The 26674-nt window shown below is 62.7% G+C and overlaps 1 protein-coding gene across 8 annotated transcripts in view; it reads left to right on the forward strand.

Moving 5' to 3' along the window:
- Positions 1-26674, forward strand: part of HERC1 (HECT and RLD domain containing E3 ubiquitin protein ligase family member 1) — a 49420-nt gene that overhangs the window by 16380 nt on the left and 6366 nt on the right. For 2 of the 8 annotated variants that reach the window (XM_077317915.1, XM_077317916.1), the window contains exons 18-66: positions 302-523; positions 641-814; positions 1137-1251; positions 1388-1508; positions 1699-1870; positions 2013-2322; positions 2532-2652; positions 3145-3196; positions 5459-5730; positions 6432-6647; positions 7027-7147; positions 7258-7495; positions 7735-7946; positions 8345-8500; positions 8699-8805; positions 9144-9254; positions 9370-9546; positions 9793-10032; positions 10328-10411; positions 10511-11037; positions 11628-12403; positions 12775-12973; positions 13367-13527; positions 13914-14030; positions 14300-14531; positions 14818-14942; positions 15270-15490; positions 16207-16475; positions 16841-16893; positions 16993-17193; positions 17481-17655; positions 18187-18457; positions 18665-18878; positions 19390-19595; positions 19836-19963; positions 20328-20455; positions 20725-20925; positions 21324-21454; positions 21738-21937; positions 22092-22206; positions 22582-22728; positions 22916-23017; positions 23350-23523; positions 23989-24282; positions 24688-24753; positions 24842-24967; positions 25434-25572; positions 25997-26178; positions 26272-26427. In XM_077317915.1, coding sequence (XP_077174030.1) covers positions 302-523; positions 641-814; positions 1137-1251; positions 1388-1508; positions 1699-1870; positions 2013-2322; positions 2532-2652; positions 3145-3196; positions 5459-5730; positions 6432-6647; positions 7027-7147; positions 7258-7495; positions 7735-7946; positions 8345-8500; positions 8699-8805; positions 9144-9254; positions 9370-9546; positions 9793-10032; positions 10328-10411; positions 10511-11037; positions 11628-12403; positions 12775-12973; positions 13367-13527; positions 13914-14030; positions 14300-14531; positions 14818-14942; positions 15270-15490; positions 16207-16475; positions 16841-16893; positions 16993-17193; positions 17481-17655; positions 18187-18457; positions 18665-18878; positions 19390-19595; positions 19836-19963; positions 20328-20455; positions 20725-20925; positions 21324-21454; positions 21738-21937; positions 22092-22206; positions 22582-22728; positions 22916-23017; positions 23350-23523; positions 23989-24282; positions 24688-24753; positions 24842-24967; positions 25434-25572; positions 25997-26178; positions 26272-26427 — 9257 coding nt within the window. Of the gene's footprint in view, positions 1-301; positions 524-640; positions 815-1136; positions 1252-1387; positions 1509-1698; positions 1871-2012; positions 2323-2531; positions 2653-3144; positions 3197-5458; positions 5731-6431; positions 6648-7026; positions 7148-7257; positions 7496-7734; positions 7947-8344; positions 8501-8698; positions 8806-9143; positions 9255-9369; positions 9547-9792; positions 10033-10327; positions 10412-10510; positions 11038-11627; positions 12404-12774; positions 12974-13366; positions 13528-13913; positions 14031-14299; positions 14532-14817; positions 14943-15269; positions 15491-16206; positions 16476-16840; positions 16894-16992; positions 17194-17480; positions 17656-18186; positions 18458-18664; positions 18879-19389; positions 19596-19835; positions 19964-20327; positions 20456-20724; positions 20926-21323; positions 21455-21737; positions 21938-22091; positions 22207-22581; positions 22729-22915; positions 23018-23349; positions 23524-23988; positions 24283-24687; positions 24754-24841; positions 24968-25433; positions 25573-25996; positions 26179-26271; positions 26428-26674 lie in introns of those variants that run through there. The other 6 variants (XM_077317918.1, XM_077317919.1, XM_077317920.1 and 3 more) reach the window with 6 other exon arrangements.

Raw genomic sequence — 26674 nt, forward strand, 5'->3', positions numbered from 1 at the left:
TCAGGGGAAGTAGATCTGGGGCCTTTCCCTCAAGGAGCCCCTGGGAAAGGGAGGTGGCTCAGTGGCAGAGCCTCTGCCTGGCACACAGGAAGCCCCAGGATCAGTCCAGCAGCTCCAGTTTACAGGAGTGGGTAGGAGGTGATGGGAAAGACCCTTGCCTGAGCTGCTGGTGGTCTGGTTCCGCATAAGGGGGGCAGATTCCTTGAACTCCCAGGAGCCCTGTTGACATCAGCTGCTTGCAGTGGGCAGAGAGAGGCTTTTGGGTCTGGCGTTCCCGTTCTCAGACGTCTTGTGCTTCCAGGTGGGCCGGAACTTGTCGACCCGGCCGGAGGGCCCTTGCCGCAGCCGGCCCAGTCCTGGGTGTGGCTGGTGGACCTGGAGCGGACGGTGGCCCTGCTGATTGGCCGCTGCCTGGGCGGGATGCTGCAGGGCTCCCCCGTGTCCCCCGAGGAGCAGGACACCGCCTACTGGCTCAAGACTCCCCTCTTCAGCGACGGCGTGGAGATGGACATCCCGCAACTGGGTAAGCGGGAGTGTCGAGGGGGAGGCCGGTGGGAGCAGGCCGGGAAGGGCGGCCCGGGGAGAGGGGGGGTTCTCGCCTCGTCCGCCGCCTCCGCCTACCCGTGCCCTTTGCCCCCAGACAAATCCATGAGCTCCTTGCTGGAGGTGGCCCTCTCGGGAAACGAAGAGCAGAAGCCGTTTGACTACAAGCTCCACCCGGGGGTCTCGGTCTTCGTGGACCTGGCCCTGGGCTGTGCCAAGGAGCCCGCCCGGAGCCTCTGGATGAGCATGCAGGACTACGCCCTCAGCAAAGGTCAGCCGGGGGGCTGGGTGGGTGGGTGGGTGGGTGGGTGGGCGGCAGGACCCCCTCCCTCTTGTGGATCCAGTGGGCGCCCAAAGCTGCTTCCGCACTGAGGGTTCGAGCCACGGATGTGCCGTGGAATCCCTGCCCCCCCTTTCTCCATGGGCCCAGAGGAGGAGGAGGAGGAGGAGGGCCCAGAGCCTTCCCGTGTCCGGCTGGTGTGGTGGAGGCCAGAAGGGCAGGTGGCCGGGGGGGGGGGGGGCCGTGCTGCTGCCCAGGCCGGGCTCAGTCAAGGAACCTTGGTCTGTTTTGCTCTCCTCCGACTCCTCTGCAGATTGGGACAGCGCCACCGTGAGCAGCGAGTCGCTTTTGGACACGGTCTCTAGATTTGTTCTGGCTGCTCTGCTGAAGCACACGAATCTCCTTGGTCAAGCGAGCGGAGAGAGCCGGTAAGTCACCCGGAGCCTGCATCGCGGTTGCTCCGTCTCTCACCTCAGTGGGACTGGTGCCACCATTCTGGCCGCGACAGGCTGGTCAGGTGGCTTAGAAAGGCTTGAAAGGAAGACACGAGCCTTGTGCCTTTAGGTATCAGCCCGGCAAAGCCCTCGTGGAGGTCTACCGGAGCGTCTACAAGGTCCGGAGCCGCCTGCTGGCGTGCAAGAACATGGAACTGCTTCAGACGCGGTCCTCCTCCAGAGAGAGATGGGTGAGGCCGGAGGGAACCTGCTCCGTGCAGGGTGGGGAAGCCTTTGAGCCGAAGCCTTTGGAATCCTGCCTGCCGCCCGAGAGGGAGGGCCGCGTGTGGTTCCCTTTCTCGGGAGAGGGATGCCGAGACCACTCGCTTGGCAGGCGTCGGCCGCTTCGTGTCACGCTCAGATTCTCGCGTCTCGCTCCAGATGTCGGGAAACCCGGAGTCCGCCGACCGAGAGGGCCAGGAGCCTCCCTTCCCTCGGACCATCGACGAAGAAGCAGAGATGGAGGAGCAGGCGGAAAGGGAGCGGGGAGAGGGGCACCCGGAGCAAGAGGACGAGCAGGAGGACCGGGAGCACGAGGTCATGACCGCAGGCAGTAAGTCGGGCCCCCAGGAGCTGCTTGGGAGGCGGGTGGGGAGCCCCGACGGCCGCATGAGCCTGAAGCTGTTGTCTGACGCCTGGAAGTTAAGACCTTCTGTGTTTTGTTTCTGTTTCTTTTTTTGTGTTGCGTGTTACAGAAATATTTCAATGTTTCCTATCAGCCCGCGAAGTGGCCCGCAGCCGCGACCGAGAGCGCGTAAACGGTGGGGCGGGTCCTCGGGTGGAGGAGCAGCCCCCTCCCTCCCAGCAAGAGCGCGGGGGCAGCCGGGACCTCCCGGAGGGCCAGGACGTGTACACGGCCGCCTGCAACTCCGTCATCCACCGCTGCGCCTTGCTCATCCTGGGGGTCAGCCCCGTGGTGGAGGAGCTGCAGAAGCGCAGGGAGGAGGGGCAGCTCCAGCAGCCCTCCGCAGGCACCCCGGAAGGCACCCCCGGGCTGATGACCAGGTGAGGCCCTCGAGCCAGCTGGAGGGGGAGGGGGGGCCTGGGCATCTCTCCCTTGCTCAGCTGATCTCCATGCTGCAGCCACCAGTTGTGCAGAAGGGCATGGACAGGACAGGTCTTCCGGGCACAGATGCGGTGGAATATCTCTCTCTCTCTCTCTCTCTCTCTCTCTCTCTCTCTCTCTCTCTCATTTTTTCACATGCACGAGCCAGAAGTGAAAGTCTTACCGCAGAGAGTCGGTCGGCCCACTCCCCTTCCAGTTACAAACTGATGAAATCCAGGAGCGAATCTGATTTATCTCAGCCTGAATCAGACGAAGAGGGTTATTCCCTGGTGAGTGAGACTACGTGGAGTCCTCGTGGCTGGCTGGCTGCCGCCTGACTTCTGCTTGTCAGCTTGCCAGCCTGTGGGCTGTGGGGTAGGAGGGACAGGCAGGTTCAGAGCTGTGGCTTCAGGGCAGCATGGAGGTTGTGGGTTCATCCCTCGTGATTTTCAGGCCTCGCCTCTCCCTCCAGCCGTGCCTTAGCAGTGGGGCTGGAGACTCTCCTTGCTCTTGAGGAGCCCCTGGCGGCCTCAGGTGGGAAGCGCTGAAAGGGGAGCATCTCAGGCCCTCTCGGGGCCCCTTAAGGACTGCCGTATGGGCCTGAGACCTGCCAAGAGGGGCATGCGGGGCCCAGGAGGATGTCTCCGGCCGGCCGGCCAGTGAAGCTGGAAAAGGGTGCGGAGTGCACTGGGACAGTTTCAACTGCTAGCTGCCGATTGTGGCTGACAAAGGAATGAGCTGAGATGGGAAGAAATCACACCCTTTTTGTCTGTTTGCTCTAGAGCGGAAGGCGAAATGTGGACTTGGACTTGGCGTCATCGCACCGAAAGAGGGGTAATTCTTTTTTCTTTTTGGAACTGAATTTTAAGAGGACCGACATTTGACAACCTGCTTCCCCCTGCCTCTCCTGGGTTCGGGTGGTTTCTGCTGCCTGCCAGGCCTTGCCCTGCTTGCTCCCAGCCTCAAAGGGTTGCTGGGCAGATTTATTTCTTTGGGTACGACTGACTGACTGACTGACTGACTGGTTGGTTGGTCAAAATATTTATGCCTTGCCTTTCCTTGTGGTTCAAGATTGCTTCTGTTCTGAGCTTGCGCCTGACCCTGTCCCATCCCAGAGTTGCTCCCTGTATTATTTTATTTTATTTCAAAAAGTTTGTCCCGCGAGGGCCTGTACGCAGGAGTCCCAGGAGCGGCATGCGCAGAGGCCCTGCGGAAACCCTCCTGCCGGCTCCCTCCGGAAGGGCCTTGCCACGACTGGGCAGAATGCAGAAGGCTGTATGTTGTCTCTTGTACCCAAAACGTCTCTCTTTGTCTCCTGATTCTTGTGTGGTAGTGTGTTTGCTCCTTTTGGGCCAGTTGAGTCCCAGAAAAAAGAAGAGCTTCAAGCAAGTACACGACGGCATGTTCTGGTTTCTATTTCCCCCTCTCTAGCTTGCCTACATATTTTATTATGTTTTATATATAAAGTATGTATAGCAGCTGCTCCGCATCCATTTTGGGAAGTCCCATGCCTAGACGCTGGCCTATAAGGACAAGTAAACGCCTGTGGTGATCTTCCGTGTTCGAGACTGTGCCGTAGATACTCGTGCCCCGGAGCCCTCGCCTGAGTGCTGGGAATGTCCTAGCGTGCTCCGGGGGAGGGTAAAGAAAGCACAGGTTTTACCTTGAGCAGAACCCCATTTTCACTGCTCATGGCGAAGGCTGAACATGGAAACAAACAATTGTTTTTTTTTTAAGCACATGAAGTCAGTAAGCCCAGGAACTGTTCAGGATTCACACGTGAGCTTGCTGGGCCAAAGCATCCCAGAGTCAAGGAAGGAGAGGGTGCTTGGGCAAGAGAGGAGAAAGGTTTCTCTGGGGTCTGCGCCGGACTTCTCTAGAGCCCCAGGGTCAGCTGGGCCTCCCAGGGTAGGCTTGGGCTCCTTGGGGCTCCGATGGGTCCGTGCCCCACTCCTCTCGAGCAGGCCCCTGGGGGAAGAGTTGACTGGGTGGGAAAGGCACTCAAAACCGGCTCAGGACTCCTGCGCAGAGTGCTTGTCCTTCATGCCAGCCTATCCAGTCTGAACGGCTGCAAGGTGGTCCACAAGGCCGTTAGGTGTGTGAGAGCTGGATTGTGTTCCGAATTTGTGAAGCGGAGTGCCGTGTGAGCCTCGGAAATGCCAAAGGTCTCCCCCAGGCCCAGGGCTGCTTGTGTCTCTTGTGCCCTCTCTGCTTTATCTCCCCTTTCCCCCAAGCGGCTCAGAGGAGTGCACAAGTTGCTCCCCGCCTCCTTTTATTCTCGCCACAACAACCCTGCATGGTGGGTTGGTCCCAGGGGAGCTCACTGGCCTCAAGTCACCGTGTCGCTTGCAGGGCTGAGGGGCGATTTTGCTCCTGGGTCCCCCCAGCCCTTCTTTCCATTCTGAATGGATCACACAAACCACACCCCGCTGTGTTTATTTAAGCCCATTTTGAAGGCCCCAGGAGGCCCACCAGCAGGGACAGAGGGAGGAGACTGCGGGGTTGCCCTCCAGCTCCCCCTCTCCAGAAGGCGGTTTGGGGGGGGAGGCTGAAGCACGGCCATTTCCCACGGGTTTACTTGCCCTTCTCCTCCCCCATCCTCTCATTCCAAGCAAGTGAGGAATCATCCCCCCGCTTTGCCCGCACCGGCGTGGAAACTGCGCGAATCCTGGCTTTTTACCTTCTGTACGGACACAGTTTTCGAAAGAAACGAAGCGCCCAGTTTGTTTGCTCTCCCCCATAACCACAGGCTGCTGTTTTGTCTGCCTCGCCCCCTTCCTGATCCACTCCTCTAGCTTTCGGCCGAGCCATTTGAGTGGTTCCCTTTCCTTCCCTTTCCTTCTGTGGCCACGTGTTGCACAAGGAAATACAGCCATAAAAACACGGCAGAAGTTCCCTTCTCCCCCCCCCATCCCTTTTGTAGCGTAATTTGCTAACTGTGTGCATGGTGTGAGAGGAACCTCCATCCCCATCTGTTCAAGCTGCAAGCCGCTCCGTCATTTCTGTCGTCATCTTCCTCCCCTTCTCTCTCTCTCTTGTGCACGGGAGTTTATGGCGGGCTCTCTCTCTCTCTCTCTCTCTTTCGTGTGTTTCTAGGAGTCGTCTGCAGCCCGATGGAGGCTCTGAGCGACTCATGGACGCGGCTGAAGCACAGCAGAGACTGGCTGTACAGCTCCGCTTGTTCGTTCGGGGAGTCGGACATGGACTTCACCAAATCCGTCGGCGTTCACACCCTGATTGAGAACATCGTCAGCTTTGTGAGCGGAGAGGTGGCCAGCCCCCCGGGGATCAAGGAGCCGGAAGAAAGCATGTCGACCAGCCCCCAGGCCTACGTCACCGCCATGGAGCAGCAGCAGCTCAGAGCGGAGGTGAGCCCCCCCGGCCCCCCCCCCCTCCGAGGAGAAGCACTCGGACAGGGGAGGACACATGGGGGATACAGAAACCTGCAGTAATGCTCGGGGGGGGGGGGGAGAGGGTGACACCGCGGAAATTGTAGGTTGAGAGCAGAAAAGCTTCACGGGATTATGCCAATGCAGATATCCAATAGCAAACAGTGGAAACCCTGTGTGTGTGTGTGTGTGTGTGTGTGTGTATGTGTGTGTAGAGATAGGTAGGTAGGTTGCCCTCCACTCCCACGCCAGCTGGGATTTCAGTTTCACTCTGTCATTTCCCCCAGGGTTGCCTTCCTTGTGGGCCTTTCAGCCTCCTGGCCCATCCCGACCCTTCCCGTGTGGTTGGGGAGGGGCCGTGGTTCAAGGGCAGAGCCCCTGCTTTGCATGCAGAAGCCCTCCGGTTTGATCCTTGGCGTTTTGGAGATGGCAGGGGACTCTTTCAAGCCCACCCAGAAGCCCGGCCCAGCAGGGAGGGGAGGGGGCTCTTGGAAGCTCTGGAGGCTGCCGTCCTGGCCAGCCACTGTCTCCTGTTTTTATTTCTTCCTGAATGGCTGTCCTGTGGGGGCGGGGGGCCCAGGCAGGCACCCGCACATGTGTGCAGACCTGGTGGCTCTGCTGATGCTCCGGCACGCGGCCTCTCGTGCCCAATAGCATGGGAAGAATTCCCTTCCTTACAGCTGCGCTTGGAAGCCCTCCATCAGATCCTGGTGCTGCTTTCCGGGATGGAAGAGAAAGGCAGTGGCCCCTCGGGAGGGAGCCGCCAAGGGCCCGGCTTCCCGTCTTCCTCGCTCCTCACTTCGGTGCGCCTGCAGTTCCTGGCCGGCTGCTTCGGCTTGGGCACCGTGGGGCACGCGGGCGGCAAAGGGGAGAGCGTCCGCCTCCATCACTACCAGGTGAGGCTCTCTAACGAGAGGAGAGGCGGGCCGGTCGGACCTTGGCCTCCTGCCCGGCTTGGATGCAGAGAGATGGTCTGATTTTAGGACCGGCAGCTGCTGAGGGGGGGAAGGGGCCGTGAGGGTCACAGTTTGGGCTGCGGATGAGCCTGAAATCCTCGCCTTCCCTCCCTCCTCCACCCCCGGTTGCCGGGCCAGGGGGCTGGAGCCTTCCTGACGCAGCCTAGGCCTCTGGTCTCTGGAGCTGTGCAGAGTCCCTGCTTTGGGCGTGTTCCTCGTGAGGCTGCTGTGAGGCACCCTGCGTTTTCCATGGTTTGGGAGGGTTTCTCCTTTCCTTTGCCCTGTCTGAGGATTCGTGTGGGTTGGGCTTGTCCCACAGGACGGCATCAGGGCCGCGAAGAGGAGCATCCAGACCGAAATCCAGATGGCCGTGCATAAGATCTATCAGCAGTTGTCTGCCACCCTGGAAAGAGCGCTGCAGGCCAATAAGCACCACATCGGTAAGGGGGCTGAAACGGGGGGGGGGCGGGGGGGTCTATCTGCTCCTTCCGTCCCCTCTGGAGGCGGGGCTGAGGTGCTGTAACCCTCCCTCCTCTTGTTTGTGCCTTAGAGGCGCAGCAGCGCCTCCTGCTGGTGACGGTGTTTGCCCTGAGTGTTCACTACCAGCCGGTCGACGTCTCCTTGGCCATCTCCACCGGCCTGTTGAACGTCCTGTCCCAGCTGTGCGGCACGGACACCCTGCTGGGCCAGCCGCTGCAGCTCCTGCCCAAGAGCGGCGTCTCTCAGCTCAGCACGGCCCTGAAGGTGGCCAGCACCAGGCTCCTGCAGATCCTGGCCATCACCACCGGGTGAGTGCTGAGTGGGGTGCGAACTGAAGAGCCGTGCACCTCCCCTTTGTTGAGAGGGAAAAAGAGATCAGCAGCTTGCCGGTTCATTTCCGTGGCTGGAGGTGGGCAAACTTTTTTGCTGTTCTCCTTTCATGCCTGGAAGATGGAGAATCAGCTCTGCCCAGGCTCAGGGTCTGAGAACCTCGGATATCGGCCGTTTCCTCTTCCCCGCGGCTCCTGACCCTGGCCTTTCTCCACAGCACCTATGCGGATAAGCTGAGTCCCAAAGTGGTCCAGTCCCTGCTGGATCTCCTCTGCAGCCAGCTGAAGAACCTCCTGTCGCAAGCCGGGGTGATGCTCCTGGCTTCCTTCGGGGAAAAGGAAGACGGGGAAGAGGAGGAGGAGGAGGAAGAGGAGGAGGAGGAGGAAAAGGCTGAGGCCAGTGGGGAGAGCGAGAGGAAGGACTTCAGAGGTGAGGGCCGAGGGACCGTCTTCCTGCTGCTTATGGGGAGGGGGGGGTGACTGGGGGCGGTGTTGGCAGTCTGGTTCTGTAGAAGGCAGCTTCACGTATTCCGTGAGATGGCCTGTGCTCCGTGGAATTCAGAGCAGAGAAAAGGACGTCCTTCTTTGCCCCCCAAGGGAAGGTGGGAGGCCCATCAGTGGTCTCCTTCTCTTGGGCAGGGGTGCTCTGTCTTCTTGGGGCTCGGGGGGGGGGGCATAGTAGGAGGGCTGCTAGAGGCCAGCCCCACTGCTGGGTTTCCTGGAGGCCCCTGGGTTTTGGCTCCTGCACCGCACAGAGGGCTGGATTTGGGGGCCCCTGGCCCGACCCAGCCAGGCTTCTCTGAGGTTCTCTTCTTGGTCCACTCCCAGTGGCCCTGCGGAAGCAGCACGCTGCGGAATTGCACCTGGGAGACTTCTTGGTTTTCCTCCGGAGGGTGGTTTCCTCCAAAGCCATCCAGTCCAAAATGGCATCTCCGAAGTGGACGGAGGTGCTCCTGAACATCGCCTCCCAGAAATGCTGCTCAGGTACGGCGGCTTTGGAATGTCCCCCGCTGCTCTGGCGCCTGGGCATGTTGAGGGGTGCTGGGTGGGCGTTTGAGCCCGGCTCCTGTGTGTCCGGGAGCAGCTGGGCCCCTGCAGGCCCTGTGCGATTTGCACCCTCAGCCGCAGGCCGCGGCTGACGTGCTTCTGACGGGTGGTGCTTGGCCCCGCTTCCTCCCGCAGGTGTGCCTTTGGTGGGCAACCTGCGGACCCGCCTGCTGGCCTTGCACGTCCTGGAGGCTGTCCTGCCTGCCTGCGAATCCGGCGTGGAGGATGATCAGATGACCCAGGTCTGTGCCCCTTTCCATCAACTCCGGAGTGATTCCAGGGGGCCTGTGGGGCTAAGCAGGCCTGGGCTTGTTCCATTCCTGGGTGGGGGGAGACCTGCATGGAAACCCCCCCCTCTCTCTCCTGCTCTGCTTTGGAAGACAGAGGGGGGCACAACTGCACTGTGAGATCTGAGCCTCCCCTTTGTGGTTACATATTAAAGTTTAAGGGGAAATAGTTCTAGGCCCTGTCCCCTGCTGCCTGACCTGTTTGGTCCAGCGCCTAGGGATGCTGAGGAGAGGCGCAGAGTTCCGATTGAAGGGCTGGAATTAATGTGCTTTGGGCCTGCGTTGCTCGGCAGGTAGTGGAGCGGCTCTTCTCCCTTCTGTCGGACTGCATGTGGGAGAGCCCAGTGGCCCAAGCCAAGCACACCGTCCAGGTCAAAGAGAAGGAGCACGAAATGAAGCTGCAGGTAGGAGCTGCCGTCCCCCCCCCACCTTCTTTTCCCACCCCCAACCCGGCCGGTTTGCTCCCCGGGGCCCCCTCCTGAGACTCCCACGCACTCTGTCGCTCTCTCTCTCTGGCAGAAGCAGGGAGAGCCGGAAGAGGAGGAGGAGAACCTCCCCATCCAGGAGGTGTCTTTCGACCCCGAGAAAGCCCAGTGCTGCATCGTGGAGAACAGCCAGGTCTTGACTCACGGCAGCGGAGGGAAAGGCTACGGATTAGCCTCCACCGGCGTCACGTCCGGCTGCTATCAGTGGAAGGTTCGTACTTTTCATGGGGCTGGGTGGGAGATAACGGGGGGTCTCCACGCGGGTCTGTCCGTCGCGGTCGGAACGGGCCGGGACCCCGCGGCCCCTTAAAAACTCACAAAACCGATTGCGAGATCTGAGCCTTGGTGAGGCCGACTCCCGCCCTGCCACGGGTTTTGCTGGCCTTCCGGGTGCTGCTGGGCTCTGCTCTTCCGGCTGTCGCGAGCACCCAGGGTCTTTGTGTCGCCTCCTTTCTAGTTCTACATTGTGAAGGAGAACCGAGGCAACGAGGGGACGTGCGTCGGCGTGTCTCGCTGGCCGGTCCACGATTTTAATCACCGCACCACCTCCGACATGTGGCTGTATCGCGCCTACAGCGGCAACCTCTACCACAACGGGGAGCAGACCCTGACGCTGACCAGCTTCACCCAAGGGGACTTCATCACCTGCGTGCTGGACATGGAAGCCAGAACCATCTCCTTCGGCTACAACGGAGAGGTAGGGAGCGGCCCTGCTGGGAAGCAGAGGCCTGCTTATACTCTGGAAGCATCCGAAGGACGGTCACCTAGAGGAGGGCAGGGAGAGGGTTCGGCCGGCAGTGGAGGGTCACGCTCGGGACAAGGTGGGGAGATCTCAGCCGGATATTAGGAATGACCTTTGAACAAGGAGGGCAGTTCCGTGGCGGAAGCACCCTCCTGCATGCTGCAGCCAGTTGGACGGGGTGGTCCTCAGCCCCCTCCCCCCACGCACAGCTGGGTGCTTTTCCCTGACTCCTTGCGGTGTGTTCCACCAGGAGCCTAAGCTGGCGTTTGAAGACGTGGACGCTGCAGAATTGTACCCCTGTGTGATGTTTTATAGCAGCAACCCTGGCGAGAAGGTCAGTGGGAGTGGCCCTGTGCAGTGTGGCCGAGGGGGGCGGGAGAAGACGCAGGCCTCTCACCGGAAGGCCTTGCTGAGGCTGCCTGTCTCCGTCCAGGTCAAGATCTGCGACATGCAGATGCGTGGCACCCCGAGGGACTTGCTGCCGGGGGACCCCATCTGCAGCCCCGTCGCCGCCGTGCTGGCGGAGGCCACGATCCAGCTCCTGCGCATCCTCCACCGGACGGACCGATGGACGCACTGCATCAACAAGAAAATGATGGAGCGGCTCCGCAAGATCAAGGCGTGCCTGAAGGACGGGGGCCAGAAGCTGAAGAAAAGCCGCTCCCTCCAGAGCCGAGAGGAGAACGAGGCCCGCGAGGAGAAGGAGGAGAGCCGCGAGGAGGAGAAGGGCAAGGCCGGCGGTCGGCACGGCCTGGCCGACCTCTCCGAGCCCCAGCTGAAGACCCTCTGCGTGGAGGTGTGGCCCGTCCTGGCCCTGATCGGCGGAGTGGACGCGGGGCTGCGCGTGGGGGGCCGCTGCGTCCACAAGCAGGCCGGGCGGCACGCCACCTTGCTCGGCGTCGTCAAAGAGGGCAGCACCTCGGCCAAGGTCCAATGGGACGAAGCGGAGATCACCATCAGGTACGCTTGGCTCCGCGACACAGTGTGGGGGGGGGGGGTGTGGCAGCATCTACTGGTAGCCATAAGCCGGCCAGGGGTCCCAGGGAGCAGCTAGGGGGCTTGCCTATATTCCGACGGATGGCTGTCAAGAGGCTCCTTGGAGGCTGCTTTTCCTTCCTCACGATGCCAGGAGGGAGGCCTGGGCAGGCTGGGATGGTGGAGGTTCCAGGGAGGCTGCCAAAAACAAGCGACTTGGGGGGAGTTGGAGCCCTGCTTTTGGGAGTGGATTTCGGGATCACAAACCTGAGCTTTGCTGCTTGCGTTTTCCCAAGCGGGTGTGAGTGACGGAGCATCTCTGAGTGGTGGAAGTATTCCAAGCGGCTTGTCCTGCATGCTCCCGTGTCCCCTTCCTGCCCCCTCCTGATCTGCTCACAACCCGCTTCTTCCCCCTCGTGGCTTGTGCTGCCTTTTTGCGCCTGTCGGTCCGTGACGCTGCGGACCAGCTCTCTCTCTCTCTCTCTCATCTTCTTTGGCCTCACGTGATTTCCTGTACTTTCCTCCTGTCTCTCCCTCACTGGCTTCTTCCTGTGTCCTTCTGGTCTTTATTAAAGCTTCCCAACTTTTTGGTCGCCTAGTGACACGCCCCTGTACAACCTGGAGCCTTGCGAGCCGCTGCCCTTCGACGTGGCCAGGTTCCGGGGCCTGACGGCCGCCGTCCTCCTGGACCTGACCTACCTGACCGGCATCCACGAAGACCTGGGCAAGCCGAGCGCCAAGAGGCACGAGAAGAAGCACAAGCACGACGCGGAAGACAAGGGGGAGCCGGACCTCAAGGCGGACGGGGCTGCCTCGGCCGAGGCCCGATCGGTGCCCAGCGCGGAGGACGTGAAAGGGCACGGGGCGGCGAGTTCAAAATCAGACAGCGAGGTGGCTTCCTTTTCTTTGGAGTCCGTCTCCCTCGGGATGGATTGCCAGCACCCCAGCGCGGAAGGCAAGCGGAAGAATCACGAACACGCCTCCAAGAACCACGACGTGGCGCAGTCCGAAATCCGGGCGGTGCAGCTGTCCTACCTGTACCTGGGGGCCATGAAGTCGCTCAGCACCCTTCTCAGCTGCAGCAAATACGCCGAGCTCCTGCTCATCCCCAAAGTCTTGGCGGAGAGCGGCCACAACTCCGACTGTGCCAGCTCCCCCATCGTCCACGAGGACGTCGAGATGCGCGCTGCCCTGCAGTTCCTGATGCGCCACATGGTGAAGCGGGCCGTCATGCGCTCTCCCATCAAGAGGGCTCTGGGGCTGGCAGACCTGGAGCGGGCGCAAGCCATGATCTACAAACTGGTGGTTCACGGGCTGCTGGAGGACCAGAGTGGCGGCAAAGTCAAACCAGGTACCTCCCGGTGGCCCCTGGGGTGAACGTTTGCAGGAAGCTGCCTTATGCTGGATCAGCTCCTCGGTCCCTCCAGGTCTCCTCTGCCTCCTCTGACTGGCAGCCGCTCCCCAGGGCCCCAGGCCGAGGTCTTCCTCCTCACCTTCCACCTGGTCCTTTGAGCGGGAAATGCCTGCAGGGGAGGGGCCGCCGGTTTTCCTCTGGGGCTTCCCAAGCCCATTCCTCTGGATGTCGGACCAGGTTTGCCCCGTGATGCCGTAGCGGCCGCTATTCCCCTGGGCCTTCAGAATGCCCGAGTCCTTCCTGAGGCTGTGGGGGGTGCCCAGGCGCCTTCCTGTGCCCCTCGGTGAGAGCAAACCTTGCTTCTGCAGAAGTGGACCCGCAAGCAGAAGAGAACGACCCGGCTCAGCAGGCCCAGACCCCCGTCACCACCAGCCCTTCCGCTTCCAGCACCACCTCCTTCATGAGCAGCTCCCTGGAGGACACCACGACGGCCACCACCCCGGTCACGGACACGGAAACGGTCCCCGCCTCCGAGTCACCCGGCGTGATGCCCCTCAGCCTCCTCAGGTACCGGCTGCCACGGGAGCGGCCTTCTGTCGGCCAGGGGGCCAAAGCGGGGCTCTCCAGGTGCCCCGGGGACTGCAGATTCCACGAGGCCCGGCCAGCCCGCAGGGACGTCTGGGGACCCCCGACCTGCCCCACCCCTGTGAAGGAATGGCGGAGGTTTCGGGGCTGGCTTCACGAGCCCGGGCTTGGCTTCTCCTAGAGACGAGCCCTCGTTTCCTGGCCGTGTCTGCAAATTTTACCCAACTGAACCTCGTGTGGAGCACGGCAGGCGGGAAGCAGCCCACGGGCCCCGTGTCCCCTTCCCTGCCAGGTCTGGCCCAGGGACCTCGGAGGGGCCGGCCCTCAAGGCAGAGGCCGCCTGCTGACCGAGGGACCTTTATCCCTTTCTCCAAGGCAAATGTTCTCCAGCTACCCGACGACCACGGTGCTCCCGACGAGACGGGCTCAGACGCCCCCCATCTCCTCCTTGCCGACGTCTCCCTCTGACGAGGTGGGCCGGAGGCAGAGCCTCACCTCCCCGGACTCCCAGTCTGCCCGGCCCACCAACCGTACAGGTAGGCCAGTCCCCATACCCCCCCCCAGTCCCTGCCACTTCAGCTGGGCCTTCTGGAGTTCAGCCCGCCCTGATTGCACAGCGTCCTGCGACTGCAGAATGGCCCAGAAGCCAGGCAGCAGCTCTGAAGCCGCTCCCTCTCAATTTCTCTTGGAAGAGCAGCAGCGACAGAGCGGGGCTTTGCTTCCAAGGGTCAGAATTATTTCTCCCCAGATGATTTTTAAGCGCAAACAATGGCTGGATTTTGGGTTCGTCCCCTCTGGGGCCTGCACGGGGGGGGGGGGGGAGCTGCCTGTGCTTCTCCGCGGTCGTGGCTGGGAGGGGGGCTGCTGACCCGCCCTGACGGCCTCTTTCCTCCCTCCCTTCCTCCCTCCCTCCCTCCCGCAGCCCTGTCGGATCCCAGCAGCCGCCTTTCGACGTCCCCCCCGCCCCCTGCCATTGCGGTGCCCTTGCTCGAAATGGGGTTCTCCCTCCGGCAGATTGCAAAAGCCATGGAAGCCACAGGTGAAGGATCCCGGGGCAGGGAGGGAGGGAGGGAGGGAGGGAGGGAGGGGGGGGCCGATTCCGAGTCCTGCTCCCCCCCCCTGCCAACGACGTTAACGGGGCTCTTTGACCGAGGGCTGAGCAAGGCTGCAGCGTTTGTGCATAGTGGTGATGATGCTCTTGAGCATGTGCAGAGTGAGTGTCTTTTCATCACAGCCCGGGAGCCTTTTCATCACAGCCCCCCCCCCAGTGCATTGGTGATTTACCTGTGGGTTTTCCTTCTGCTTCAGGTGCCCGAGGGGAAGCGGATGCCCAGAATATCACAGTCCTGGCCATGTGGATGATAGAGCATCCTGGGAACGAGGAAGACGAAGAGCCGCAGTCGGAAGAGACGGCAGACCCACGCCACGGGTCGATCGTGTCCGGGGGCAGCGGGAAGTCTAGCGAGCAGAGCTACCTGCAGTCCCCGGGGGACATCCCGTCCGCAGATGCCACGGAAATGGAGGAAGGCTTCAGCGAAAGGTAAACTCTTCGGCTGCACCCAAACGGGTCATAGGAAGCATAAGATGTACCAAGCGGGGGGCCGTTTGCCACGTGCGGGAACTGAGCAAGAAGGCGAGTTATGTGCCAGAAGTAGCGCAGCCCAAAGCAAGAGGGAGCTGGCTTGGAGCCCCTCAGCCCAGGAATCCTGGCAGGGGGAAGGAGATGCAGCCGGGACCCCCTGCTCTCGTGGTGGCAGATCGCTGGACCCAACCCGCCATTTGAGTCGGCGGTGACTCAGTTTCTCCTCTCCCCTGTGTGCTTTCAGTCACGAGAACATGGACCACGCAGAAAACTCAGCCTCTGGAAGCGGGCCCGCTTCGAGGGGCCGGTCGGCAGTGACGAGGAGGCACAAATTTGACTTGGCCGCCCGGACGCTCTTGGCCCGTGCAGGTGGGTGGAAGCCTTTTTCTCCCGCCTTTCCCCTCTGTCTACTTAGCAGGGCTGGCCCACTCCGGAAGCATCAGCCTGTATTTTGAGTGATCGTCTGGCCATAGGGTTGTCCGGTTTATCTGAGAACCCACATACAGGGTGGGGCCAGGCAGGGATGGTAGAGGAATTTCTGAAGCTCCTTGGGCTGATGGAATAATCATGTATACAAGATGAAATATATATGAGAAACTTTGAGGCCAAAGGGGTTTTTATAAGGGATTCCCCGCCGTTGGCAGTGTGCAGTCTTGTGTGCAGAATAAAGCATGTGGCTTTCTCCTCTGGTTTCAGCGGGATTGTACCGCTCCGTACAGGCTCACCGGAACCAGACTCGGAGGGAGGGCATCTCCTTGCCGCAGGACCCCGGGACGTTGTACGACTTCAACTTGGACGAGGAGCTGGAGATCGACCTGGACGACGAAGCCATGGAGGCCATGTTTGGCCAAGACCTGGCCAGCGAGAACGACATTCTGGGAATGTGGATCCCAGAGGTATTGGACTGGCCGACCTGGGTGTGTGTGCACGCAGCTGGGGCTGCTTCGCTTTCCTTCTTGCCCTTTGCAGACCTATGTGTCCTTTCCTCGGGGACTGACGCCGTGTGTTCCCCCAAAGCCAGTCCTCGTTCTCTTGGCTGCTGCTCATAGCCCCTTGGGAGGCTTCAGGCTCAGCAGAACGGCCAATAGCTCCCTGCCGTTTTTATCTCTGTGGTCAGGAGTCACCTTTGCTTTTTCTCCAACAAAGAAAGAGTTCTGGCCACTTCTGTTTGGGAAGAGCCATGAGCAATCCCAACGTTTGACCAGTTTCTAAACGAGAGGCGGAGAGCGCTCGTGCTAGTTTGGCTCAAGCGATCGCCTCTGTTTGTATTCAAAGCACTTGTGGATTGTTTCCTCTTATCCCTCCTGGTTGCTGTGTAGAAGTTATGTTTTGTCTGTGAGCGTTTTGAGCCTCTAATTCTTGCTGTGCTCACGGTCGCACCACAGGTGTGCTCTTGGCACTCAGGCTCGTCTTGCATAATTGACCCATCAGTGCCACTGTGCAGTTAGGGGGGGGGGGTCGAGGGGGGGGGCTCAAAACCCTCTTGGGTGGATCCGGGGCCCAGTTAGCCTTGTCCACCTTGGGCCGCTTGAACACTGAGCTTGACGGAGCTTAATGTGTCTTTGGAAAGTGACTGGAGTGAACGTGAGATTTCTCGCGGGCCTGGGGATAACGGCGTGGTTGTCTCGTGCAGCACGTCTGCGAGTCGGAGGACAGGGACGAAGTCGTCACGTGTGAGCTGTGCGAGTCGAGCGTCGTCAGCTTCAACCAGCACATGAAGAGGAACCACCCGGGCTGCGGGCGCAGCGCCAACCGGCAAGGCTACCGCAGCAACGGCTCCTACGTGGACGGGTGGTTCGGGGGCGAGTGCGGGAGTGGGAATCCCTACTACCTCTTGTGCGGCAGCTGCCGGGAAAAATATTTGGCGATGAAGAGCAAGTCCAAGGCCTCTGCCTCAGAAAGGTACCGGGGGCAGCAGGGCCTGCGAGCGAGGGAAGCCGCCCGAGGGAGGAGAGACTCCTAGAATCCGGGAGGGGGAAGGGGCCACGCGGGCCAGCCCCCTGCTCAGTGCAGGATCAGCCTCCAGCATCCGGGGTATGTCTTGAAGACGGCCAGGGAGGGGGAGCTCCCCACCTCCTTAGGCAGGTGGGAATTGCCCCCTGATCTCTAGCCAGTAGCTTTCTACGTGCACCCAGTGGCAGCCTTCCCAATGCCGTGCCTGGAGATCCCGATTGCTTCCCTTTTAGACAGGCAGCTCCATATTTCCCCCCGACTTAGAAGCCTTTCATTGCGTGGTGCAAATCCCCTTTCTCCTCTCCCGGGGGCAGGTACAAAGGACAGGCCCCGGACCTGATTGGGAAGCAGGACAGCGTCTACGAAGGTACTTCCTGCTCTGCGGCGGCCTTGCGGGGAGGGGAGGGGGGTCCCTCTGTGGCTAGTTGAGGCTGCCTAACCCCCGCCTGCTTCCCTCTGCGGGTAGAAGACTGGGACATGCTGGACGTAGACGAGGAGGAGAAGCTGACCGGCGAGGAGGAGTTTGAACTCTTGGCCGGGCCTCTGGGGCTGAACGACCGGCGCATCGTGCCGGAGCCCGTGCAGTTTCCCGACAGCGACCCCCTCGGCGCCTCCGTGGCCATGGTCACAGCCACCAACAGCATGGAGGAAACCTTGATGCAGATCGGTACGCTTCGGAAGGCCTTCTTCCCCGAGGCCTGAGCACGCTCGTGGGGGGGCCCAGAAGCGGCAGGGGGCTGGCCAGCCTCTCATGGGGAGGGGGGGGGGGGACCGGCATCGCCTACGCCTCCATTCTCTCCATTCCCTGTTTGGTGGAGCCAGAAGTGTGGTGCGCAGGGCGGGGCGGAGCCCAGCAGGTCTTGGGGGGGGGGAGGTGCCCTCCACCGCATCCTGCTTACCTCGCCACCCTCCCCTTCTCCTCCCCTCCCTCCCTCCCTCCTTCCTGGCTGGCAGGCTGCCACGGCTCCATCGAGAAGAGCTCCGCGGGCAGGATCTCCCTGGGGGAGCAGGCGGCGGCCCTGGCCAACCCACACGACCGCATCATGGCCTTGCGGAGGGTGACGGCCGCAGCCCAGGTCCTCCTGGCCAGGACGATGGTGATGCGGGCCCTGTCCTTGCTGTCGGTCAGGTGCGTCCGGCTGCCCGTTGGTCGGCTGCTCCGGAGGGGACGGGGTCTGGGGAGCCTTCAGGTCTGGAGGGAGCTCAGCGTGGCTCAAGTCCTGAATGGGCAGAGCCAGCAAACACAGAAGGCGACGTCCACAGGCGGCACCCCCCCCCCCACTGGTGCTCATTGCAGAGCTGTGCTTTGCCCCCATGCTGTTTTCGGGGAGGGGGGCTCATCCCTCAGCTCAGTGGGCGGGGGGGGGGGGGATTGGAAGCTGGCCGGGGGATCTTGGCCTAGCCTGACTCAGAAGGTTGTTGTGAGGGTAAAAGGGACGAGAAGAGAGCGATGGGCTCCCCACTGGTTGAGGTGGAGAGCTCAGTCGATGGCCGAGCCGGTGCCAATCCTGGGAAGCCAGCGAGAGAGAACTGGAGAGGGTATTGCTGGGTGGGGGAAGCCAAAGGGCCAAGCCCATCGGGCCAGGGAGCTGGCAAGGGGGGACCCTTGGTGCAGATCCTGAGCAGGACCTCTCTCTCTCTCTCTCTCTCTCCTGGACAGCGGTTCCAGCTGCAGCCTGGCAGCCGGACTGGAGTCCCTGGGCCTGACCGACATCCGGACTCTGGTGCGCTTGATGTGCCTGGCCGCAGCCGGGAGGGCCGGCCTCTCCACCAGCTCCTGCGCGGCATCCGTCTCCTCTGAGAGGTCTCGTGGAGGACACGGCAAAATGAGCAAGCCCATTTCCTGCCTGGCCTACCTCAGCACTGCCGTGGGGTGCCTGGCCTCCAACACGCCCAGCGCCGCCAAGCTCCTGGTCCAGCTGTGCACCCAGGTGGGACCCCCCCTCCCTCCCTCCCTCCCTCCCAGGTGCTCTTGTGCGCCTTCGGGCAGCCGGATCTGAGGGACGGATCCAAGAACGGGTCGGGAGGCAAGGGGCAAATCTCTGCTGTTTTCCGTTCTGGAGAGGCTTGTGTGTGTGTGTGTGTACAAACTCTTGTGGTCCGTCGCCCCCAGCGTGACTTCTGTCCCTTGGCTGCAGAACCTGATTTCGGCCGCAACAGGGGTCAACCTGACCACCGTGGATGACCCGATGCAGCGGAAATTCCTGCCCAGCTTCCTGCGGGGGATAGCGGAGGAGAACAAGCTCGTGACGTCCCCCAACTTCGTTGTGACGCAAGCCCTCGTGGCCCTGCTGGCGGACAAGGGGGCCCGGCTGAGGCCCCACTATGACAAAGCGGAGGTGGAAAAGAAAGGTATGGGTGCAGAGCCCTTTCGGTGCCCGCAGGAACGCCTCCGCTTTCTCGCCCCGGTGGAGGCTGGGCCCGGCTGGCCGGCCAGGTTTCCGCGCCGTTGACGTCTCTGGGAGCTGGGCTTCCTGAGCCAGCCCCCCCCCCCCCGCCCTGAGTGTGCTGGCAGTCAGTCGACACCGGCCTTGGGGAGGTGGCTGCAGCTGATGGGCAGGGAGGGGGCTGTGCCCACCGCGGGAGGGCAGAGGCTGCCTCCGGCCCCGGAGAGGATGGCGACGTTGCTGGAATGGGCACCAGGCTGTGTCTGCCGGGGAGAGGGCGATGCTGGGCTGGGCGTGGGGTGTGGCTCCCTCATGGGAGGCGGAGTCCATTTTGGAGGGGCTTGTTGGGGGGTGGGGGGAGGCCCTTTGCCCTCCTCTGCTGTCTGCACTCGGCCCGGCCTCGCCTCGTTGTCTCGTCTGAGCTGGTCTCCTTGCCCTTTGCTATGCCCACCCTTCCTGTGATCCTTCCGCTGTAGGCCCCCTGGAGCTGGCGAACGCGCTAGCCGCTTGCTGCCTCTCTTCAAGGTTGTCCTCGCAGCACAGGCAGTGGGCCGCCCAGCAGCTCGTTCGGACCCTGGCCGCCCACGACCGCGACAACCAGGCCAGCCCCCAGACCCTGGCGGACATGGGCGGAGACCTGCGCAAGTGCTCCTTCATCAAGCTGGAGGCTCACCAGAACAGGGTAACGGGCGGAGGCCGGCCGGGCCGGGACAGAGGCCGACACAGGGGACAGAGAAGGGAGGGGGGGACATTGCCCGCTTCTCCCTTTCTCACAAGACGGGGGCTTAGGGCAGGTCAAAGGAAGCCCTCGGTCTGACCAAGAGGGCTTCTCTTCTGCACGGCTACTTCCCTCGGAGCTGTGGCGAGCTCCCCTGGGCGTGCTGGTGACCCCCGCTTGTACGTTGCTTCCTCCAAACGGCAGGTCATGACGTGCGTGTGGTGCAACAAGAAGGGCCTGCTGGCCACCAGTGGGAACGACGGGACAATTCGGGTCTGGAACGTGACCAAGAAGCAGTACTCCCTGCAGCAGACGTGCATCTTCAATAAAATGTAAGGGGACTTTTGGGGGGGGGGGAGAGGGGGAGATGGAGCTCCTAAATCCATTCCGACAGGGGGCCAAAGGCCAGAGACTTGTCCTCTCCCCTTTTCCTTCCTGCCCCTTGCCTGTGGCCCCCGAGAGTGGCTGCCAGTCAGAGCGGACAGTTCTGTCTTTGACGAACCAAGGGGTCTGGCTCAGCTTCAGGCTGCTTCCTGTCCTCCTGACCTCACGCCCTTGCTGTCACATTGCGATAGGATCTGAGCCAGGAGGGAGCTCTATAGAGCTCACAGTGAACCCGTCAGGTTAGTGGCCCTTCCCTGCTAGACTGTTCTTGGCCGGGGAGTCTCTGCACATGGCTCTCCTGTTCCATGGCAGGGAAGGCGAGGCCGACGACAGCCTGGGGTCGCCCAGTGACCCTTGCTTGTCCCTGGTCTGCTGGAGCGTCAGCGGCAAGTATCTGGCCGGAGCCCTGGAAAAGATGGTGAACATCTGGCAAGTCAACGGTAGGGGGCCAGCCGGCCTTGGGGGGCCTTGCGCTTCGTGGGGGGTGGGGGCTGCTGGATTCGTCTTGGCTCTGAGCTGGGATCTGGCTTGCGGGTATTACTTTGAGGTGCTGCTTTATTGCCACCCTGCCTTTTAATGGAGCACGGTGGAGCCTCTGGCGATGTCAAAATAACCGGAGGGAAGGTCTCCCTGGGGAGGGATGGTTGGGTGTCGGGAGGGCCGTGGGGCTTGGGCTGCCTGGGAGACGAGGTGCCTTTTGTGCCGGCAGGTGGGAAAGGCCTCTTGGACACGCAGCCCCACTGGGTGTCAGCTCTGGCCTGGCCCGAGGAGAGCCCCGCAGCAGCCTGGGCGGCAGAGGCCCCGGAGCTGCTGCTCGTCGGCCGGATCGATGGGTCTCTGGGGCTGATCGAGGTCTTGGACATCTCCACCATGCGCCGAGTAGAACTGGAGCACTGCTACCGCCAGGATGGTCAGTGGCCGGGAGGGTGTGTGGGGTGTGTGTGTGTGGGGGGGGGGGGGTTGGAGAGCCACCTTCAGAGGTCTGAGCCCCCAGCCAGGAGGCAACCGCAGAGGCTGGGCCAGCGGGACCCTTCCACGTTTCATGAGGGGGGGGGGTCTGCAATTGCCTTGGCCGCCTTGAATCCAGGACGTTTCAGGTTCTGGAAAGCAGCAGCAGCAGCCCTTGGGGCACTCCTGGCTCCCCGTGACATCCCATATAGAAGCCATGTGGCTGCTGGCTTTCTCTCTCTCTCTCACGAGGAAACACCCCCCTGCTTGTTAAGCTGCTGCCGCGTTCTAGACCGATCCTCTGCCCACAAATTGTCTTGCTAAGCGACCTCTGTCTCTCTGTGTGGCTCGCTTGCCCAGTGTCCGTCACCTGCCTGGCCTGGTTCAGCGAAGACAAGCCTTTTGCGATCGGCTACCTGGACGGGAAGTTGCTGATCGGCACGAGAGAGCCGCTGGAGAAAGGAGGCATCGTTCTGGTGGATGCGCACAAGGTAAAGCCACTCGCCCGAGAGAGTTTGAGGCAGACGGTGCTTCAAGTTCACTCCCAGCTTCATAAAGGCGGCCCCGAGGTCTGGCCAGGGGTGTCCCCTGGGTACAGAGCCATAGCTTTGGCAGAGGGTATGAAGTGGCATTTTATGCCCCGCTTTTTGCTGCCCAAAGGGGCGTTCTCCGCAAAGAGGGGCTAGATTTCGGCGTGGCCTTTCCTGAGCCACAGCCTGGCCTGTGCAGTGCCTGTCCCCAGCCCCTCCTCCTCCTCCTCCTCCTCCCCCCCAGGACGCCCTCGTGAGCCTGAAGTGGGCCCCGACGGGGAAGACGCTCCTGACGTGTGCCAAGGAAGAAGCGGTCAAGCTCTGGGGCCACGTGGGGGGCTGCTGGCAGCACCTCTCCTCCCTCTCGCACCCCGCGGCTGTCGGCGCCATCGCCTGGTGTGGCCTGCCCGGCAAGGGGCCGAAGCCCCAACTCCTGCTGGCCACGTGAGTGGACGCTCCGGCCCCCTGGCTGTGCCTGGCCTTCCCCCACCCAGCTATACCCTTTCCAGTTGTCCCGGGGGGGGGGAGGGGGAGGGTCTGGTGTGTGATGCCCCCCGAACTGCTGCCCCTCACGAGGCCCTTCCTCCTCTCCCTTCAGAGGCTGTCAGAACGGCCTGCTCTGCGTCTGGACCGTCCCCCAGGACGAGAGAGTCTTGCTGCAGCCCGGCCTAAGCTGCTTGGGGGGCTGGTGGGACGAGGAGCCAAGCGGCCAGGTGAGAGGGCCCAGGTGGCTCTGGAGGCCTGGGGGTGGCCGGGTCTTGCTAGGGCGGCCTTGCTAGGAAAGAGGCCACCTCAGGGCAGAAGCAAGAGAAGGGGTGGGGCAGGATACGGTCTCCTGTGCATTGGCCAGCGTCCTTCCTGGGCCGTGGGTGGGTCAGGACTCCCCTGGTGACCGTTCTAGTGGCCCTGATGCCAGACTCAGTCAGTCTCTAATGTGGCTTCTGATGCTGCACAAAGAACCGGATATGTTTCCGGGAAGTCCGGCTGCAGAGGGCAGGAGTGGAGGGCAGAGCATCGGGGCCTTCCCTTGTGGGTCTCCCCACCCGCCTGGGGGGGGGGGGGTTCTGAGGCTGGGATTCTGCTTCCAGGACGCCTACCGGTCGGTGGCGGAAACCAAGTGCATCTACCAGCTGAAAGGGCACATCACACCCGTCCGGACGGTGGTCTTCAGCTCCGACGGACTCACCCTGGTGTCAGGCGGGCTCGGGGGGCTGATGAACATCTGGTCTCTCCGGGTGAGCAAGGGGCTCTGGTGTGAGCAGCCACCCCTCAGCCCAGCCCCGGGGGGAGTCTCCCCACTGGGTGCCAGGTCTGGCCAACAGGTGGGGTGCAGGAGGCGGGCGGGCGGCTTCTGACCTCGGCATCGGAGCCCGCCAGGACGGAAGGGACCGAGCGTTTAGGGGCCCCTCTTCCTCCCCGCAGGACGGCTCCATCTTGCAGAGCCTGGTCATCGGCTCGGGGGCGATCCAGACCACCGTGTGGATCCCCGAGGTCGGCGTTGCGGCTTGTTCCAGCAGGTCAAAGGTACCCTTCGCTTGGGCCATGTGTCGGCCGGCTCCCCGCTAGGGGCACGGTCTCCCCCCAGTCTGCCCGTGTCTTCAGGCGGATTCCCCGGCTTCCCCCCGATCCAGTGAGGATTTCTCCCGGGAACATTTGCCCTTGAATTAACACGGGTGGTGGTGGTGGGGAGAACACTTTCCTTGGGCAAGGACACCCGAGCCGGGGGTGGGGGTGGGGGTGGGGGGTGGCTCACCAGGGCCCCGTCCTTGGAAGCCGCTGGGCCCCTGCCTCCCCCCCGGAGACTCGGGCAGTCTCAAGCAGGCCTCTTCCCCTCTCGCCTTCCCGGGTGCTGGCAGGATGTGTTGGTGGTGAGCTGCTCGCCGGAGTGGATCTCCTCCAGCCACGTGCTGGCCACCTGCCGGACCGCCTTGAGGCAGCAGGGCATCCAGGGGCTCAACACGGCTCCCTGCATGAGGGCCTTCCTCGAGCGCCTGCCCTTGATGCTGCAGGAGCAGTACACCTACGAGAAGGTCAGGGGCCCCGGAGGGGGGAGGGGGGCACGTTCCTCTCTCGGGATCCTGGCCCCGGGGCCGGCACGCTGGCCTCGCCAGAAGGGCTTCTCCGGGGACTCCTCCACAAAAGCAGACATCCGGCCCTGGGGGCTGCCATTCTTGGGATCTCAGGTGGCCAGACCTTTCCCCTTTGCCGGTGGCCAGGCAGGGTCCTTTGGGGCTCTCCTGGGCTTTGACAGGGGCTTGCAGAGTCCCTTTTAGCTCCCAGGGAATCTCCTCTCACGACCTTGATGTTGAAACCTTAATTAAGATGTCAGCCCCCCAGAGCTGGCTCCTCCTTCCCTTCAGGCTTCGTTCAGCCTGGAAGATGCCTGGGAGGCGGTCGCCTTTGCGGGCCCCCCCCTCCCCCCCGAGTGTCCCTGCAGCTCCCCCCACGCTGGCAAGGGGCCCCTCGCTGACGCTCCTCTCTCTGTCGCCCTCCAGCCCCACGTGGTCTGCGGAGACCAGCTGGTCCACAGCCCCTACATGCAGTGCCTGGCCTCCCTTGCTGTGGGCCTCCGCCTCGACCAGCTCCTGTGCAACCCGCCCATCCCGCCCCACCTCCGGACCTGCCTCCCCGACCCCTCCGCCTGGAGCCCCACCGAGTGGGCCTGGCTGGAGTGCTTCTCCACCACCATCAAGACCGCGGAGGCCCTGGCCAAGGGGGCCCCGTTCCCAGACTCCTTCGCAGTCCCAGACCTGGAGCCCGTGCCGGAGGAGGAGCTGGCCCTCCTGATGGTAACGTGTCCCGGGGGAGGCGGGGGATTGCAACGGAAACAAATCTCCTGCCCCTGCTCAGAATAGAGGGTCAGGGTCCCTCGTGTCCAGCTCTGGCCCTCCACACTCGAAGCCCCCCTCCCCCTCCCCGGATAGCCCGCCGGCAGGGCTTGGAGCCCAAATGCCCTCCCTCTGCTTTCTGGGAGTTGTCCGTCCTTGGACATCCGAGGCCAATGATGGTGGGGAGGTGGCAGGCTTTCCAGCACTGTCCCTTTTGTAGAAGAGGGGAGGAAATGAGCAGGCCCTGCTTGCCACGGCCTGCCTGCCTGTGAGGTCTTCACCTGGCAGGGAGCCTCCGGTTGGCCCCAGGGGGAGGTGGCCTGCCCCCTCTGGACTCGGCCCTGAGCTACACTTTGGGCTTTCCAGGATAACGGGAAATGGATCAACGGCCTGGACGAGCAGATTATGTCCTGGGCAACGTCGCGGCCGGAGGTGAGTCAAGCGGCGGAGGAGGGTGGGCCTTGGTGGGTCGAGCCTTGGTGGGCTCTCCCTGAGAGTCTCCCTTCCCTCGCTGACCCAGGACTGGCACCTCGGTGGGAAGTGCGACGTCCTCCTTTGGGGAGCCGGGCGCCACGGGCAGTTAGCGGAGGCCGGGCGCAACGTTCTGGTCCCCGTGTCCGCTCCGTCCTTCTCACAAGCTCAGCAGGTAACTCGGGAGGGTTTTGCTTCTGGCTTTGTTCCCTTTCTGGAACCGGGAGGCCCAGCTGCGGTCTGGGGCTGCTCCTCTCCTCTCCCCCTCTCGCTGCAGCCCCCGGCATTTCACTGCCCTGCAAGGACACGACCTCAGGAGGCCCAGAGGCATTTCTGTTCCCTGCGAGGAGGGGAAAGGCTAAGCCCGGCCTCTGTCCTCTGCGGGGATGCCCGGGGCTCGGCTCCCAGCTCCCGGGGCTGCTTCAGGGGCTTTGCAGTCATTTGGAACTGCACATTTTTTAAAAACAGCTGAGCGTGTGTATGTTTAAACGGCACGTTCCACACCTGGACAAGACCGACCTTGGCCCTCTGCGCAGCCAGGTGTGCACGCTTGCTGGGCTTTGAGTCTGTGTCTGGAGGTAAGATCTTCCGTGTGAAAGCAGGACCCCCACTAAGCCGCATGCTTTTCCCCCCTTAACTAGGTCATCTGTGGCCAGAACTGTACGTTTGTTATCCAAGCGAACGGAACGGTTCTGGCCTGCGGAGAAGGGAGCTACGGCCGGCTGGGGCAAGGCAACTCGGACGATCTCCACGTCCTCACCGTGATTTCCGCTCTACAAGGTGAAAGAGCACCCCCCACCCCCACCCCCCAATCCCCCGTCCCCTCTGAATGGGACCGGGAGGGAGACAGCCTTCGCATGGCCTCCCGCAGGTGTTCTGATCAGCCCGGGCAGAGGGGCCTTGTTTGCTGGGGGGCCCTGGCCAGTCTTTTCTGAGAGGAGTGGGTCAAGGGGGGGGGGAATGCTTTGGAAGCTCCTCGCCTCCCCCCAGGGCTCCTCAGGGACAAGCAGGTTTTGTGTCCCGGCAGGAGCTCCTGTGGCTGCCAGCCCGCTCTGAGGGCCGCAGAGTTCAGCCCCCCTTGTGGGCGGAGCTCAGGCCCCCGGACCTCGCGGCGTGCTCTAGCCTTGGCCAGCGGCTGCTGCTGCTGCTCAGCAGGTGATAAGCTGAGTTCTGCGCATTGATTTGGCTTCTGCTCCTGGGCCAGGCTTCGTGGTGACCCAACTGGTGACCTCCTGTGGCTCCGACGGGCACTCTATGGCTCTGACGGAGAGCGGCGAAGTCTTCAGCTGGGGGGACGGCGACTACGGCAAACTGGGTCACGGCAACAGCGACCGGCAGCGCCGTCCCAGGCAGATCGAGGCCCTGCAGGGAGAAGAAGTGGTGCAGGTGAAGGGCCATAGAGGCAGCCCGGGGAGGGGGAGAGGGGGGGGAGGGGGGGCTGGCCCCGGCTAAGGCGCCCTCTCGGCTTCTGCCTCCCAGATGTCCTGCGGCTTCAAGCACTCGGCCGTGGTGACGGCGGATGGCAAGCTCTTCACCTTTGGCAACGGGGACTACGGCCGCCTGGGGCTGGGCAACACCTCCAACAAGAAGCTTCCCGAAAGGGTCACCGCCCTGGAGGGCTACCAGATCGGAGAGGTAGCCGGAAGCCTCACTCCGCAGCTGCAGGGGGCCACCCAAGCCTGTGCTTCCCCCACAGCTCAGAGCGGGGCCTGGCCAGCTGCAGCCCACTCCAGCGCAGCCCCCTGGCTGGGCGGAGGTTGGCGGGGGCTGCTTCCCGCCCTGCGCTCCTCCGGGCCCCAGCCGAGGGCCCCCGTCCCTCACACTGAGCGGGACTGGTGTGTGCCAGGAGGTTGGGGGAGGACCAGGCCTGGCCAAAGGGGCA

Source organism: Paroedura picta, chromosome 18, assembly GCF_049243985.1.
Source record: "Paroedura picta isolate Pp20150507F chromosome 18, Ppicta_v3.0, whole genome shotgun sequence".
In the NCBI taxonomy this organism is placed as follows: domain Eukaryota; kingdom Metazoa; phylum Chordata; class Lepidosauria; order Squamata; family Gekkonidae; genus Paroedura; species Paroedura picta.